This window comes from Pristiophorus japonicus, chromosome 5 (genome assembly GCF_044704955.1).
Source record: "Pristiophorus japonicus isolate sPriJap1 chromosome 5, sPriJap1.hap1, whole genome shotgun sequence".
In the NCBI taxonomy this organism is placed as follows: Eukaryota; Metazoa; Chordata; class Chondrichthyes; family Pristiophoridae; genus Pristiophorus; species Pristiophorus japonicus.
In genome coordinates this window covers 92,441,054-92,455,300 of record NC_091981.1, presented here as the reverse complement: position 1 = coordinate 92,455,300, position 14,247 = coordinate 92,441,054, and the positions used below count along the sequence as shown (strand labels likewise).

The 14,247-nt window shown below is 41.0% G+C and overlaps 1 protein-coding gene across 1 annotated transcript in view; it reads right to left on the bottom strand.

Annotated features, from left to right (window-relative positions):
• The window catches only part of LOC139264391 (A disintegrin and metalloproteinase with thrombospondin motifs 16), a 469,636-nt gene that overhangs the window by 127,885 nt on the left and 327,504 nt on the right, over positions 1-14,247 (bottom strand). The window contains exon 18 of the mRNA XM_070880768.1: positions 8,628-8,754. Within this exon, the coding sequence (XP_070736869.1) occupies positions 8,628-8,754 (127 nt within the window). The remainder of the gene's footprint in view (positions 1-8,627; positions 8,755-14,247) is intronic.

The following is a 14,247-nucleotide window of genomic DNA, read 5'->3' as shown; positions in this document are numbered from 1 at the left end:
AGAAAAAGAAAAAGCATTTCAATTTCAGCTACCATGAGAGTTCTCCACTTCAATCTGTACAGCTAGCTCAGCAAATATAGAATATAATGGAAGTAGTAACTTTCCTCTATAATCTGCTTCCAACATTGCCACGATTAGTAATGCTTCAGCCCTAACCTGTGTATTCATTTCCTATGTTTGCATTTGGGGTCTGGTTCTTGGCTAAGAGTTGTTCTCTGCCTTATCTTGTACCATCTTCACACTTGCTCCTCGGCCTCATGGACAGTGCTAAGAGATATATCTTAAATAAAGCAACTGTAACTATACTGAACACTGTTGTGTTTCAAAATAAGCAATGCCAGGATAAGTAGAGACCGAGTAAAGCCACCATTATTACTTGCCCCAATAACATGCCTTACCCCAACCTTAGATGTGTCCCTTCCAGTAAACCAATTTCCAGTTCCCAAACTCATTTTTATTACCAAATCTAGAGCTACCAGAGAATTTTTGAGAGGATGAGCTGCAGATTGACTGACTCATACATTCACTGATACAAGGATTGTCGAACATTCTGGATCTCTGAACAAAAGCTGTGCGTACAGCTGGAGGACAATTATTGTTGTCTAAAAATTGAAAAGGAAGGGCACCAATGAGCAGATTGCATGCATTATTCAGGAATACAAGAAACAAGATAGACCCAGTCATAGTGGTGAATTTTGACCCCCCCCAAAATGGGTGGGTTGTGTGGTATATTATCTAAGACATCATAAACACACACTTAAAAGATAGCTTCAACTCAGGAACTTTTCAGTTACCTGACCTTTTATTATTATACATGAACAATTGCATTACCACAGTAGTCCACTAGGTGGAGCAGTAGTCCACTAGATGGAGTTATATATTACATCTCCCTCCTTAATGAAGAGTAATTATAACAAAATAATCATCAAACATAACTTGCATGGTTATACATAACAAAAAATATGGACTTATTTTGCCATATTTACAAATCAAACTTAACCACTGCTTTTCTATTTCAAAAAGGATGCCTTCGCTCTCGAACAGAACTTCCCAAACATGATGTCAAACTTAGACTCATTCTAGACTGAGCCTGAGGAGAATTACCTACATTTGAAATCTCTACAACTTCAGACTGTTTGTCTGCCTGACTCAGACTCAGACTTAAATTCTGACTTTCTCTTGAATTTTCTACAGGTACTCTACTTGTAACAAGACTATCTGATGAGTCAGAAATAATCGAATCATTCCAACTTTCAACTCCTTACACATCTGTAGGGAAAATATGATCAATGTGAACAAACCTAACCTATCCATGATCAAATATCTTGACCAAATATGTGCAAGGACCACATATCTTCACCACTCTTCCTGGTAACCACTTTAACCATTTATGGTGGTGGTTCTTCACTCTAACCTTCTGATTCAATTTCACACTTCTCTCTCTTATTCCACCTCTTATTCCAGCTCAATCATGATTATCTTTCTTTCTTAATTGTTTCTCTTCTACGGACTGTGCCAAGTTTGGCTTTATCAATGAGAACCTGGTTCGTGGCTGTCACTTGAGGATCAACTCTGCTGGTGTTCTACCAGTAGCTGTATGAGGAGTATTACGATAAGAAATCAGAAAATTAGCCAATTTGTGGTCCAACAACAACTGCCGTTTCTTTGGATTTGGATCCAACATTTGTTTGATGACGGCACATTTTACAATTTGTACTGTGCGCTCTGGTGCACCATTTGAAGCAGGGTGTACGGTGGAAATGTTTCACATAATTTCTTTTTGTGAACTGTGCAAATTCTTCTGAACAAAATTGTGGCCCATTATCAGACACAATCTTTTCTGGGAGGCCATATGAAGAAAATAATTTCGCAAATTGTCTCATGTTTTACTTGCTATTATTTTCTGCATCAAAAATACCTCTACCCACTTTGAATGGCTATCAATCACAATGAACAATTGTTGTCCTTCTAGCTCAGGAAAATAAATTTTGACATACCTTGGGAGGCCATTTCTATGGCTGTAATGGTGCTGATGGTGGCTTCTTACTTACTGATTAACATGTACATTGACTAATGATGTACTCTATATTTTTATGGCCTTATACTTATGGCCACCATAAGTAACTGCATGCAAAAATCTTAGTCAAGCACATTCCCAGGTGCTGGTCATGAAGATCTCCTAATGATTTGGACCTGAATTTATTTGGGACACCCACTCTTGCACCCCACATCATACAATCTTCATCCACGGACAAGGCATTCCGATGAACAAAGTATGGATTAAATTTTTCTCTGTTTGCTGGTTTGGCCAGCCATTTGCTATGTAATCATACACCTTTGACTTAACTGGGTCACATTTGGCTGCTCTACCAGTCTTTTCAGCTGTGACTGGAAGTTCATCAATGTATGAAAAATAGAACACTTCTTCCCTATTGGGTGTAACTTGTGATGGGGAAGGCAACCTAGACATAGCATCAGCATTACTGTAATCAGCTGATCGTCTATATGTATATGCTGACAAAATCAAAGCCCATCTCTGCAATCGAGCTGCAGCTAATGTTGGAACTGGGGACTTTGGTTGGAGGATTGCTGTCAGGGCCGTAATGATGGTTAAATTTACGACCATACAAGTATTGGTGGAATATCTTGACCACAAAAATTAATGCCAAAGCTTCCCTTTCGATTTGTGCATAATTACGCTCACTGGTACTGAGAGTACGTGAAGCAAAAGCAACTGGTCTCTCCTCCCCACTATGTAGTACATGAGAGATCACTGCCCCAACTCCATACAGAGAGGCGTCACATATGCTTGTTTGATCTCCTTAGATATGTCATAGTGAACTAACATGGTGCTCTCTACCAACTGGCATTTGCAATCCTTGAATGCTGCATTGCATTCTTCTGATCACTTCCAATGATCCTGTGTTTTCAATACCTCATTCAGTGGATGTGACACTGTAGCCAAATTTGGTAGGAACTTCCCATAGTTGAAAAGAACCAAAAATGATTGAAGTTCTTGGGAGTGGGTGCATTTCTAATTGTATCCAGTTTTCCCTTGGTTGGATGTAAACCATCTTTGTCTACTCTGTGCCCTAAGTACTCCACTGAGTTTTGAAATAACTCACACTTGTGAGCAGTCACTTGTACTCTGTACTTCTCTAGCCAATTGAGCACTTCATTCAATATGTTATTATAGATTTTCCTGTTTGGTGCTGAAATGAGTATGTCATCTAAATAACCTATTACCCCTTCATGCCTTGCAAAATCTGATTCATCACTCCTTGAAATATGGCGGGGGGGGGGGGGGAAGACACTCCAAGTTGTAGCCTATTAAATTGATATAGTCCTAGAATAGTATTTATAGTCAAGCATGACTTGAACTCCTCTAGCTCCAGTTGTAAGTAGATATTTGTAAGATCTGTCCACCTGTCAGCGTTGTGAACAAATTTTCTACATTTTACAATGTATTGGGAAGGTTACCCTCTAGAACCTGGTTTATGGTTGCTTTATAATCACCACACAACCTTACCATCTGACTTAGGTACAGCAACAATGGGTGTAGTCCAATTACATAGATCTATCTTAGAGATAATGTTCTCAGTCTCTAGTCTTTTGAGTTCTTGCTCAACTTTCCCCTAGTGCGTATGGTACGGGACGTGGCTTGCAGTAAACTGGTCTAGCATCCTGCTGTACCCTGACACTCACCTTGAAGCCTTGGATCGGACTGCCTATTTCACAGAACATCCTTGAATACTTCTTGATGACATCATCCTTTGATGCAAATCTCATTTCAACACAAAAAATACCATTCCAATCCAGTTTCAGTGATCCCAACCAATTTCTACCTAGTAAGGCAGGCTTGTCTCCTGCCACTACTAAGAGAAGCAAGCTCTGAAATTGATCCTAGTATTTCATCGGTATAGTGATATGTCCTATCACAGGAATATTCTCTCGAGTAGCCTCGCAGCTCTATCTTCAACTTTTCCAGTGGAAAATCACTCAACTTGTCGAGATATAGCGATTGCGGTACTACGCTCATGGATGCAACATCTACTTGGATGACGATACTTCGCGAATCACTGTTAGATACCCTTGTGCTCCTGATCATGTGTATCTCTTCGTTCTGTTGCTTTTCTTCCATGCTATGTAGTCTCTGGGGATTTCTACTTATAGCCTTGAAAGTTGGTTTACTCTTCAGTCGGCATGCCTTCACAAGGTGCCCAGTTTTCTTGCAGAAGAAACACTCTGCCTTCAAATATGTACAACTTTGAGCAATGTGTTGTCACTGATAGCATGACTTCAATTCACTGTTACCACTGACAGTTGCTGAGGCCTTCGGGCCCAACTGCTTTTTACTTTTAACCTGTAGGCGATTCACCTCGGTTGTCTGACAACTGGAAATGGTACGAAATTCTCAGGAATATTGATCGGCCATATCCATTGACATAGCTGTCTGACAAGCTAAATCAAAAGTCAAGTAGGGAATTGTCAACAACTTTCTTCTGATCACTTCATTTTTCATCCCACAAACAAAGCAGTCACGCAATGTTCGGTCCTGAAAGTTTCCGAAATGACAGAATGGATAGTTTTTTTAATGTTACAATGTACTGGGGGTCCTTGTGCATGAATCCCAAAAAGTTAGTTTGCAGGTGCAGCAGGTAATCAGGAAGGCGAATGGAATGTTGGCCTTCATTGCAAGAGGGATGGAATACAAAAGCAGGGAGGTCCTACTGCAACTGTACAGGGTATTGGTGAGGCCGCACCTGGAGTACTGTGTGCAGTTTTGGTCACCTTACTTAAGAAAGGATATACTAGCTTTGGAGGGGGTACAGAGACGATTCACTAGGCTGATTCCGGAGATGAGGGGGGTTACCTTATGATGATAGATTGAGTAAACTGGATCTTTACTCGTTGGTGTTCAGAAGGATGAGGGGTGATCTTATAGAAACATTTAAAATAATGAAAAGGATAGACAAGGTAGAGGCAGAGAGGTTGCTTCCACTGGTCGGGGAGACTAGAACTAGGGGGCACAGCCTCAAAATATGGGGGAGCCAATTTAAAACCGAGTTGAGAAGAAATTTCTTCTCCCAGAGGGTTGTGAATCTGTGGAATTCTCTGCCCAAGGAAGCAGTTGAGGCTAGCTCATTGAATGTATTCAAATCACAGATAGATAGATTTTTAACCAATAAGGGAATTAAGGGTTATGGGGAGCGGGCTGGTAAGTGGAGCAGAGTCCACGGCCAGATCAGCCAAGATCTTGTTGAATGGCGGAGTAGGCTCGAGGGGCTAGATGGCCTACTCCTGTTCCAGATTCTTATGTTCTTATGTACTCACTGATATTCTCATCGATTAATTGATTCTGTATTCTAAAATGATAACTTTCAGCAATTTCCAGAGGCTCAGGACTGTAGTGCTGTTTCTCCATCAGTGGCTTGTCCTTTGGCTTGACGAGACCAAGCACATTTTTCAGGGTTTGATACACCTCGGGGCCAGCAAAATAACCCGTTTTTTTTCCAACACCACTCGGTTACGGTTTTCAAATATACTATTTGCGGTGAAAAACATTTCTAGCCGCTCCACATATGCTCCGAAAGTCTCTCAGTCACTATGGAATTCACCCAAGCACCCTATTATTCCCATAGGTACGGCCATCTGGACTCTGGCAGTTCAGCCAAGCTTTTAATTTACCTTAGACTTTTCGCTGTTCTGCAACAGAAAGGACCTCTCTAGTCTCTCTGATGTTTGGCTGGAATCATCCACCAATAAACATTTCAGGTGGGGTATCCAGGAATCCGATCCTTCATTGCCAACATGCTCTACGACATCATAAACACACACTTACAAGATGGCTTCAACTCAGGTGATCTGAACTTTCATTATTATACATGAACAATTGCATTACCACAGTAGTCCACTAGGTGGAGCAGTAGTCCACTAGATGGAGCTATATATTACAGGTTGGGGTCGGGTGAGATGTTAAAATGTAAAAAATCTCAAATCCAACCCCAACCCGCTAACTTCTTAGGGGAAATTTCTTCACCCAGAGGGTGGTGAGGTTCTGGAACTCACTGCCTGAAAGGCTAGCAGAGGCAGAATCCCTCACCACATTTAAAAAGTACTTGGATGTGCACTTGAAGCGTTGTAACCTGCAGGGGGGTGGGGGGCAGGGGGAGGGGAATAGAGTTTTAGTGCATATTTATCTTACAGCAGCATCCCCATCTGAAAGTCAGCCTGATTGACAGGCTTGGACACAATGGGCCAAAATAGCCTCCTTCCATGCTGCAAATTTCTATGATTCTATGATTCAACTTGTTTTATAGGTTTAAACCTGGCTGGCAAGGTTTCCCAGGCCTCGGGAAATCAGGCAGCTGAAGGGAGATGAGTGCAGCTTCGGGGAGGAGATAAGTACCTTAACTGCACTGCTTGTGGGCTAGCAGGAGCATGGGTGCTTCCTCTGCCCCCCCCAAGCTTAGCTTCTTTCCTTGGATTGGTCACCCCGCGTACAAAGACCCCCTCCTCCCCCGCAATTGGGGATCAGACTCCCCTCCCCTCCTCCCACTCCAGGATTGGAGATTGAACCCCCGCCTGCCCGGTTGGAGATTGGAGCCCCTCCCACCAGGGTCGAGGATTGCAAATCCCCCTGCCCCCACACACTCTCACTAGCAGCTTCAAGATCCTTGCCTGGGGCTGCGACCTGCTCAGGAGTGCTCCCTGCCCGATTGAAAGCCAAGCCTGTCAATCAGGATGACTTTCAGGTGGGGATGCTGCTGTAAAATAAATATGCACTAAAACTCTGTACCCCTCTCCCTACCCCCCCCACACAGTCAATATTGGGGCCGCAGTGGTTTTTTTGGGGTGGAAGGCAATGGATATTTCAGTTGAATTCAATCAAACTGATATACATAGAAACAGTTCATTAGATAGTTTGGTAGAATTGGGTTTGTCCTGCATAATAGTGGTCACAGTTAACTGCTCAGTTTGCAAAACGTCCCTGGTCATCAATCTCCTGAGCCAAATAGCATTTCAGTCAGCTGTGTCACACAGTTGCTTAACCTGGAATGCAGAGCTGTAAAATCACAAAATCTTAACAAGACTCAGCAGTTGTATTATCAAAGAGGACAGGATGGAACCTGGCCATCTCGTTGAGCCAGCAGAATGGCTAATAAGAATGAAGTGAGGGAAATCGATTCCTAGCAAGATGTCCTTATAAAGTGGGCATCCCGTTTATCCGTGTACTAATTCAGAGACAACAAGGTTGGTTGGATTGTTAATAGGAAAATGCAGTGCTGTACCAAGGATGGTAGTAAGTCACATTGTCAATCTGTACTTGATCTTGGAGTGCTTCACACTGATACTGTGTGACAAAAATCAAAGTAGATGACCCATAAGTGCAAGAAAATTCATCAAAAAATACAAATGATAAAAAAATGCATATCAGCAAAAATTTTCACGAGATTGTCAAAAGTATGTCCAGCTTACATTCTTGTGTATTTGAAAACTGGAACAGAGAAATCACATTTCTATGTACATTCTACACATGATAGTAGAAGGAAAAATAAGGTAACTTTGTAATATTTTGGTTTAATAAAAAAGTAGAGGAAGCATTTGTCTACAAGGGTACCAACAGAACCTACAAATAAAATTAGCTGCCTCTTAAAAATACTACTGAATAATCTGAACATTGGAAATCCATACTTGGAGGAGGAAAAAAGGTATTGAGATTCGTCACTGGTTAGCAATATGTCTGCATCTGAATTTGTAACACTACTGAATTGCCTTTCCTTAAGTTAGTTAGTTAGTTAGTTACTGAAAGTCACAGTATTGAATACTGATGAATAATTGATGCCAAGAGTTCAGTCTTCATTAGTTTTGGCATGGCACACCACTTACCTTATAATCCAAAATGTGAAGCATTGCTCCTTTGTTTAACAAGCTGTTTTTTGTTTAATGTATTTGTGGCATTAACATAATGTACCTATGTACTTTGTACTTGCATAATTATACAATGTATTAAACAATTAGGAAACAAATTACACTACAATTAGACTACAGAGAGGACAGAGAGGAATTAAAGCATGTAACCACTTAAAAATGAGCTCATAACAATGTGATTAATGCATTTCAATAGTATTTCCTTCCCCCAGCCTATGTTCCAAATGCTAACATAGCACTTAAGAGGCAATTGGACTTACGATGATGCCACACGTCATCCAATTTCATTCATGCAGCAAAATTAAATACTTACACATTGACATCTTTCATTAACAACTCTTTCCAATCTTTGATAGGAAAGTTAACAACGCATAACAATAAAGGTCTATTATAAAAGTATATTTTAGCAGTAAATGCTATTCAGTGGCTTTCACCAATTATTAAAAAAATCACGCTTTTCATTACAAAAATGCCAAGTTTTACAATATCTATTGTCATCGTCAATCTCAATGACATGCACCAACAGACACCGACACGCAAGGCATTGTAGTGGCAACTCCCCAAAGATTTCACTGAAACTTAATATTTGCAAATTTTAGGATGTAACCATCTATTATTTAAAGTGCTTTAAAAGGGAAGTCAAAAATCAGTTTAAGTTTTCATTAAATAAATTATTTTTGTACTTGAGTTTTTACCTTGCAGGACATGCCTGTACATTACAAGAGATCACTCCAGTGGCTGGTCGACTCCTTGGATTGCAGTAAGAGAGGGTTACCTGTGCACGAAGATCACGGTAACATGCTACTCTTGTTGTCATCCGACCTACAGTGAACAAAAGCACATTTTTATACATCTCATAAAACCATTAATGCATTCAATAAGATTTTAAATTGCTAAATGTTTGAAACTTATTTTAGCAATTTTTTATCTGTATACAGATTGATAGTGTTAAAAACATCCTGGTATAGTCTAAATATAAAATTATCCAAGAGAGAGATTGCTTCCATCAGGCGGGAGACTGGAAGAGCGAGCCCGTTGCCCTCCCGATGGAACCAGGTCGTGCTTCATCAGCATTCCGTTGGCTAGCTGCTTTCACTTTTGAAGCAGCTTGTTGAGCAGAGAAGGTGTGAAATCTGCTGGCTCCATCGTGGAACTCACCCTGTCCAGGTAGGTTGGAGGGGAGGGAGATGCAATCCTGGCTGAGGAGCGTGGAGAATTAGGCATTAGAGTAATCAAACATTAATGCTCCTCCTCACCTCACAAAAAACATTTAAAAGAATTTTGTTAAACAAAAGTTTTTTTTTTTAAATGACCTGCAGTGGTCACAATCTTAGTTTTTTTCTCGATAAAACAGTAAAAGCAAGAAGGTAGCAGAGGGATCAAATAACAGTAGCAAGGTAGTGGCACAGGATAGACACGAAGTGCAAAGTAATTGTGAAAAAGACAGGCAGCAAGAGTAAGACAAGGTAGAGAGGACAGGTATCAAGACCAAGGCATTAGTGGACAGGATAGACATTAACAGCAAGGTAATGATGGAAAAGACAGGCACCAGATCAAGACAATGGTAGACAGACACCATGAACAAGGCAGTCGCATAATAGATAGGTGCCAAAAAAGGCAACTGCAGAGGGGACGTTTTTACTAGGTTAAACATGCTATATAAATGCAAGATTTTGTTGGGACAAGCTCGAAGAGGGGTACTTGGCAGAGAGGATGTTGGATCCATATTAAGGAAATTGCAGAAAAGACAGATACTTAGAGCAAGGCAATTATCAAGAAACCTTAATAGAAACAGCTGAAATATTCTCACTAAAAGGATCATCTTGCCATTTCTGCATACAATACTGATTTGTTACACGCCTCTAGGATGACAGGTACATTTCTTTCTCTCCTTCCTTCATCAGAGAACATGAACCAAGGCAGATTTCATTCTGTATCTAACTTGGGAATTCTTTTGAAACAAGAATCATCATTCAAAACTGAATTGATAGAATGTATAACCTTTAATTCACTCTGAATACTTTAAATAAAGAAAATAAACCATTTTCTATTCATCATACTTCAGTTATTTTTTTAAAAAGTGCAAATCATTACCTGTTTGTGTTTTATTTTTCATTCACGTAATTATTTTTAATGGAACCTTTTTACTTAATGTTGGTAAATCATTGCAGTCTTATTGCTCTAAATAGCTTCATTTAATAAACTGTTCCTTATCACGAAACAGAATTAAAGAACAGTAGGATATTCATTGGAAAATAATGAATTTGTACAAACAAATTCAATTAAATTTTACAAGAAAGCATGATAAGTTCAGTCCTTGTTCAAAATTCAAAACAGATTTGGTGATACCAAAAATTTGATCAAACACGATTCTATCAGAGCTGATCTCAAGTCTATTCTATTGTACTGTAATTAGAATTTTTCATTTATACCATTGTATTCCTCAAAATATCCAATTAATATTAACATACATTAAACAGGTGGTCCCTCTAGTGAGGTGGCGGGTAGGGACAAAATCTCAGGCTGCGTGAACTCATGCATCTTGTGCCGTTCTCACAGATCCATTATTAAGATCCTTTTAAGCCTGGAACTAGTCCTCCATCCCACTTCAGATGTGGCAAACTACAAAACTGTAGTGGGACAAGGGCAGAATGAGAGAGAGAGAAAAGAAAGGAAATAAATAAATAAATAAATAAATACAGGCCAATTCTGTTAATATTTTCATGTATCCAGGATTTCACCAAGTATAATCTTCAGGTGAAGTGGGGTGATAGGAATTTATGACAAAAAGTTGAAACAAAAGTGTGATAACAGTAGGACAACAGGAAGTAAGGTTTTGCATATAGGACATGCTCACTGATGTATTGGCTGAGATATTGCTATAGCAGGACGTCTAACAGGCACTATCTTCATGAAAAAATTCGGCAAAGCTCAATTCTATGCTCAATCATGGAATGGTATAAATTGCATTGAAGCACATCATTGCATGATTCGCAAATAATGTTGTAATGAGAATGATTCATGACATTCCTCTCTCCTTTGCCCACAAGATAAATATTCCAAATACTTAGATAGTTAGACTTGCCCTTGCTTGTTTAGGTTTTTAAATGTTTTGCATGGCAAGTTGCTGAAAGTGTGAGCTGATAACGTCGCAGTGAGGGAAACCAGGCATCAAGGACCTGATGAACAGAGCTAACAACTGTGTAGCTCCTTTAAGCAATCAGATTTAAGGACTGTGAAATAGAAATCTACAATAATAAACTGTGCCGAAAGAGAGCACAGAAATTTTGTACTCAAATAAAAGTTTCACATTATCAAACCAGATGCTATAAAATGTTTAGTATCCATTTACGCTGTGCTCAGCATGCTAATTGGTGAAATTACCTTTGACATTTTCAAATGAATATATCCATTGTAATAGTAACATAGCTAGTGTGTTTGTTCACTTCATAAAAGATGAACTGGATTTTTTAAAATAAAAAGGGCATTATCCTCATGTAAAAGTATTAGGAAGATTTATCTTGTGGGCAAGGGAGAGAGGAATGTCATGAATCATTCTCATTACAACATTATTTGCAAATCATGCAATGATGTGCTTCAATGCAATTTATACCATTCCATGATTGCGCATAGAATTGAGCTTTGCCGAATTTTTTCATGAAGATAGTGCCTGTTTAAAAGAGCAGACTGCAGCGAAAGATGACAGGATCTACATTCATTTCTCTTCCAATTGCAAAAACAATAATTGTTCTATAGGTTGTTTGGCCGGAATCTTCCCAGCCCTGCGAGTGTGGGTTTAGAGGCGGGCTCACTGTCAAAATGGCCCTGATTGACAATAGGCCAGAGGTCCGCTCTGAACTCGCCTCCTTGTCAGTTTCTCAAGTATCGGGGCTGCCTGCAGATCGCAAACCCGACACCAAGCAGCGGAGCAGCCAAATAAGATCGTTGAGAGATACTTTAAAGGTAATTTAAAGTAATTTTACCAGGCACTTACCATTTTACCAAGTTTTTAACAAGTTTGCTATCCCACGGGTTTCACACCAGATAAGTGTGTCGGGTTCTCAGTGACTCCCCATTTGCTTTGACTAGTTGACAGTTGCAGAAGTGGTATAAATGCGACCATTTCACAACTGTTCACTTTCCAATCTCAGAAGCTGAAGCCTTCAGGATTTGGAAGATACTTTTGAACTATATGCAGTTTGGAAGTGTTTGCAGTGAAATCTCTCTCCACTGTCACCTCCTTGGAGCAATCTCTCTCACCACTGACAGATTGCTTCTGTCATCTCAGCTTCAGCTGCCATCTATTCCAGTAGCATTGGTGCCCTTGAAAAAATCTCACCATGATCCTCAGAATCCCAACATGATCAGCCCCAAAACCAAGATCACTAAACACATCTGCATCACCAACACCAACCTTATCTGCAATCACCTGATGCTGCACAAGACACAGGGCATCAGCACCCAACCACATTGCTGCCCTGGACACCAGGGATGGCCTCACCATGGCCAGATTTACTTCCCTTGATGCTGTACACCCTGGCTGCCACATGATGCGCCAGGTTGGCACCATCCCACACCAATACCATAAAGCATCCCTGCAATGCCCAAGCCATTCCTTTCACACTCATCACCATTTTGCGGGGTGCCCTTATGTCTGACCATTCATTAAGCGACTTCCAAAGTTGCACACAAATCTGTCCAAGAACACAAAGTGTTGAAAATAAAGATTTCAATGTTTCACAACACATTAGCAGAAACTCTACATGAACATTGGCTAAAACATTCAAGTGCCTACCCTTGTATTTTGTTAGTTAGTATGCTTGCACTAGAGTGAGGGTGAGTGTGAGGGGTGGCTAGTGAGATGGGGATGTGATAATGTAGAGAGAGAGAGAGAGAGGGATGCGTGGAGGTGTAAGGTAAGTTGGTGTGAGTAAGGATGTGCAGGAGTAGGGTAAGGAAGGCAGAGTGATGGGGATGTGATGAGTGACACAGCAGGATGAGGTTGAGTGTGGCTTTGCAGTAACGTTTTGTGACCTACTGAGATCATTGAAAGGTTTGCGCCACTGCACCTAGTTCCACTTGACGACATCCCTGCTTGTGCCCTCCTGTACAATGTGCAATCAGGCTGCGTTGGTGTCCTGGGGAGGTCTCTTCCCCTATTGGAAGGGAAGAGAACCTCCCTGTGTGCTGCGACTCCCTCCATAAACATCTGGAGGGAGTCATGGGAGAGCCTGGGTGCAGCTGTGCCCCGCTTGTCAGTGTTTGCAGCAGTTCAATGCTGTCATTAAATGATGTCGTTAGACACACTTCCTGTTAATTGGCTGGGAACCTTGTAGGGCAGGCTTAACAAGCCCAATCTAGGGAAGATTGTTGTGAGAAGATAGGCTGATGCCGGAATGCCTTCCTCACACGCCACCAATGCTGGCCACCCGCTACTCACGTTCTTTGTGTGAGGAGTCCAAGTATAATCTTCAGGTGAAGTAGGGTGATAGGAATTTATATTGAGAAAAAGTTGACATAAAAGTGTGATAAAAGTAGGACAATAGAAAGTAAGGTTTTGTATATAGGACATGCTCACAGATTAATTGGCTGAGATTTTGCTTTAACAGGACATCTAACGGAGTTTCTCATTAGTTAGACTTGTTTAGGTTTTTAATGGTTGGATCTTTGGCTCATTTACGCCTCGGTTAGTGCCCCGGTGGGGCATTAAGTGCTGTTTTGGGGCGTAATGCTGGGGATTCAGGATTTACCACCTGGCTGGTAGATTCGGCTACTTGTTTGCGCTGGCGCAAAAACTTACCGCCCCACTGTCAATTTTGACTGAGATCATGGCGTCAATCATCATACAACGCTGCGCTAGCGCCCCGGATCTTGACAATCATGAAGGGCCAGACATTGTCAGTGGGGATTGCATGCCCACCTCAGGAGGAGGACGTCAAAGAGGAGGCTGGAGAGGCCCCAATTGGATAGCCACCCCATCCACAGGGGAGGCAGTGTGGAGATGCTGCCGGACCAAGAGTCGCACGTTGTCAGCTCGTAATGGACCGGCTCTCCTAAATGGAGGAAACGGAGGGCTGGAGCTAATACTGGACACGCTATGTGCCCCCATAAAGGCACATTTCCAGTGAACGTTGGAATGATGCACAAGACACCAATGGCAAATGATGATTCATATATTTTACTGCAACAAAGTCACAAAAACTACCCCCACCAAAATAAAACTATACAATATACAACGTTATGCTGCAGGGCATTAAACAACAATTAAACTTCTTTACTGCTGCAAGTTTTGGCTCGGGCACACGAAGTTCGTTG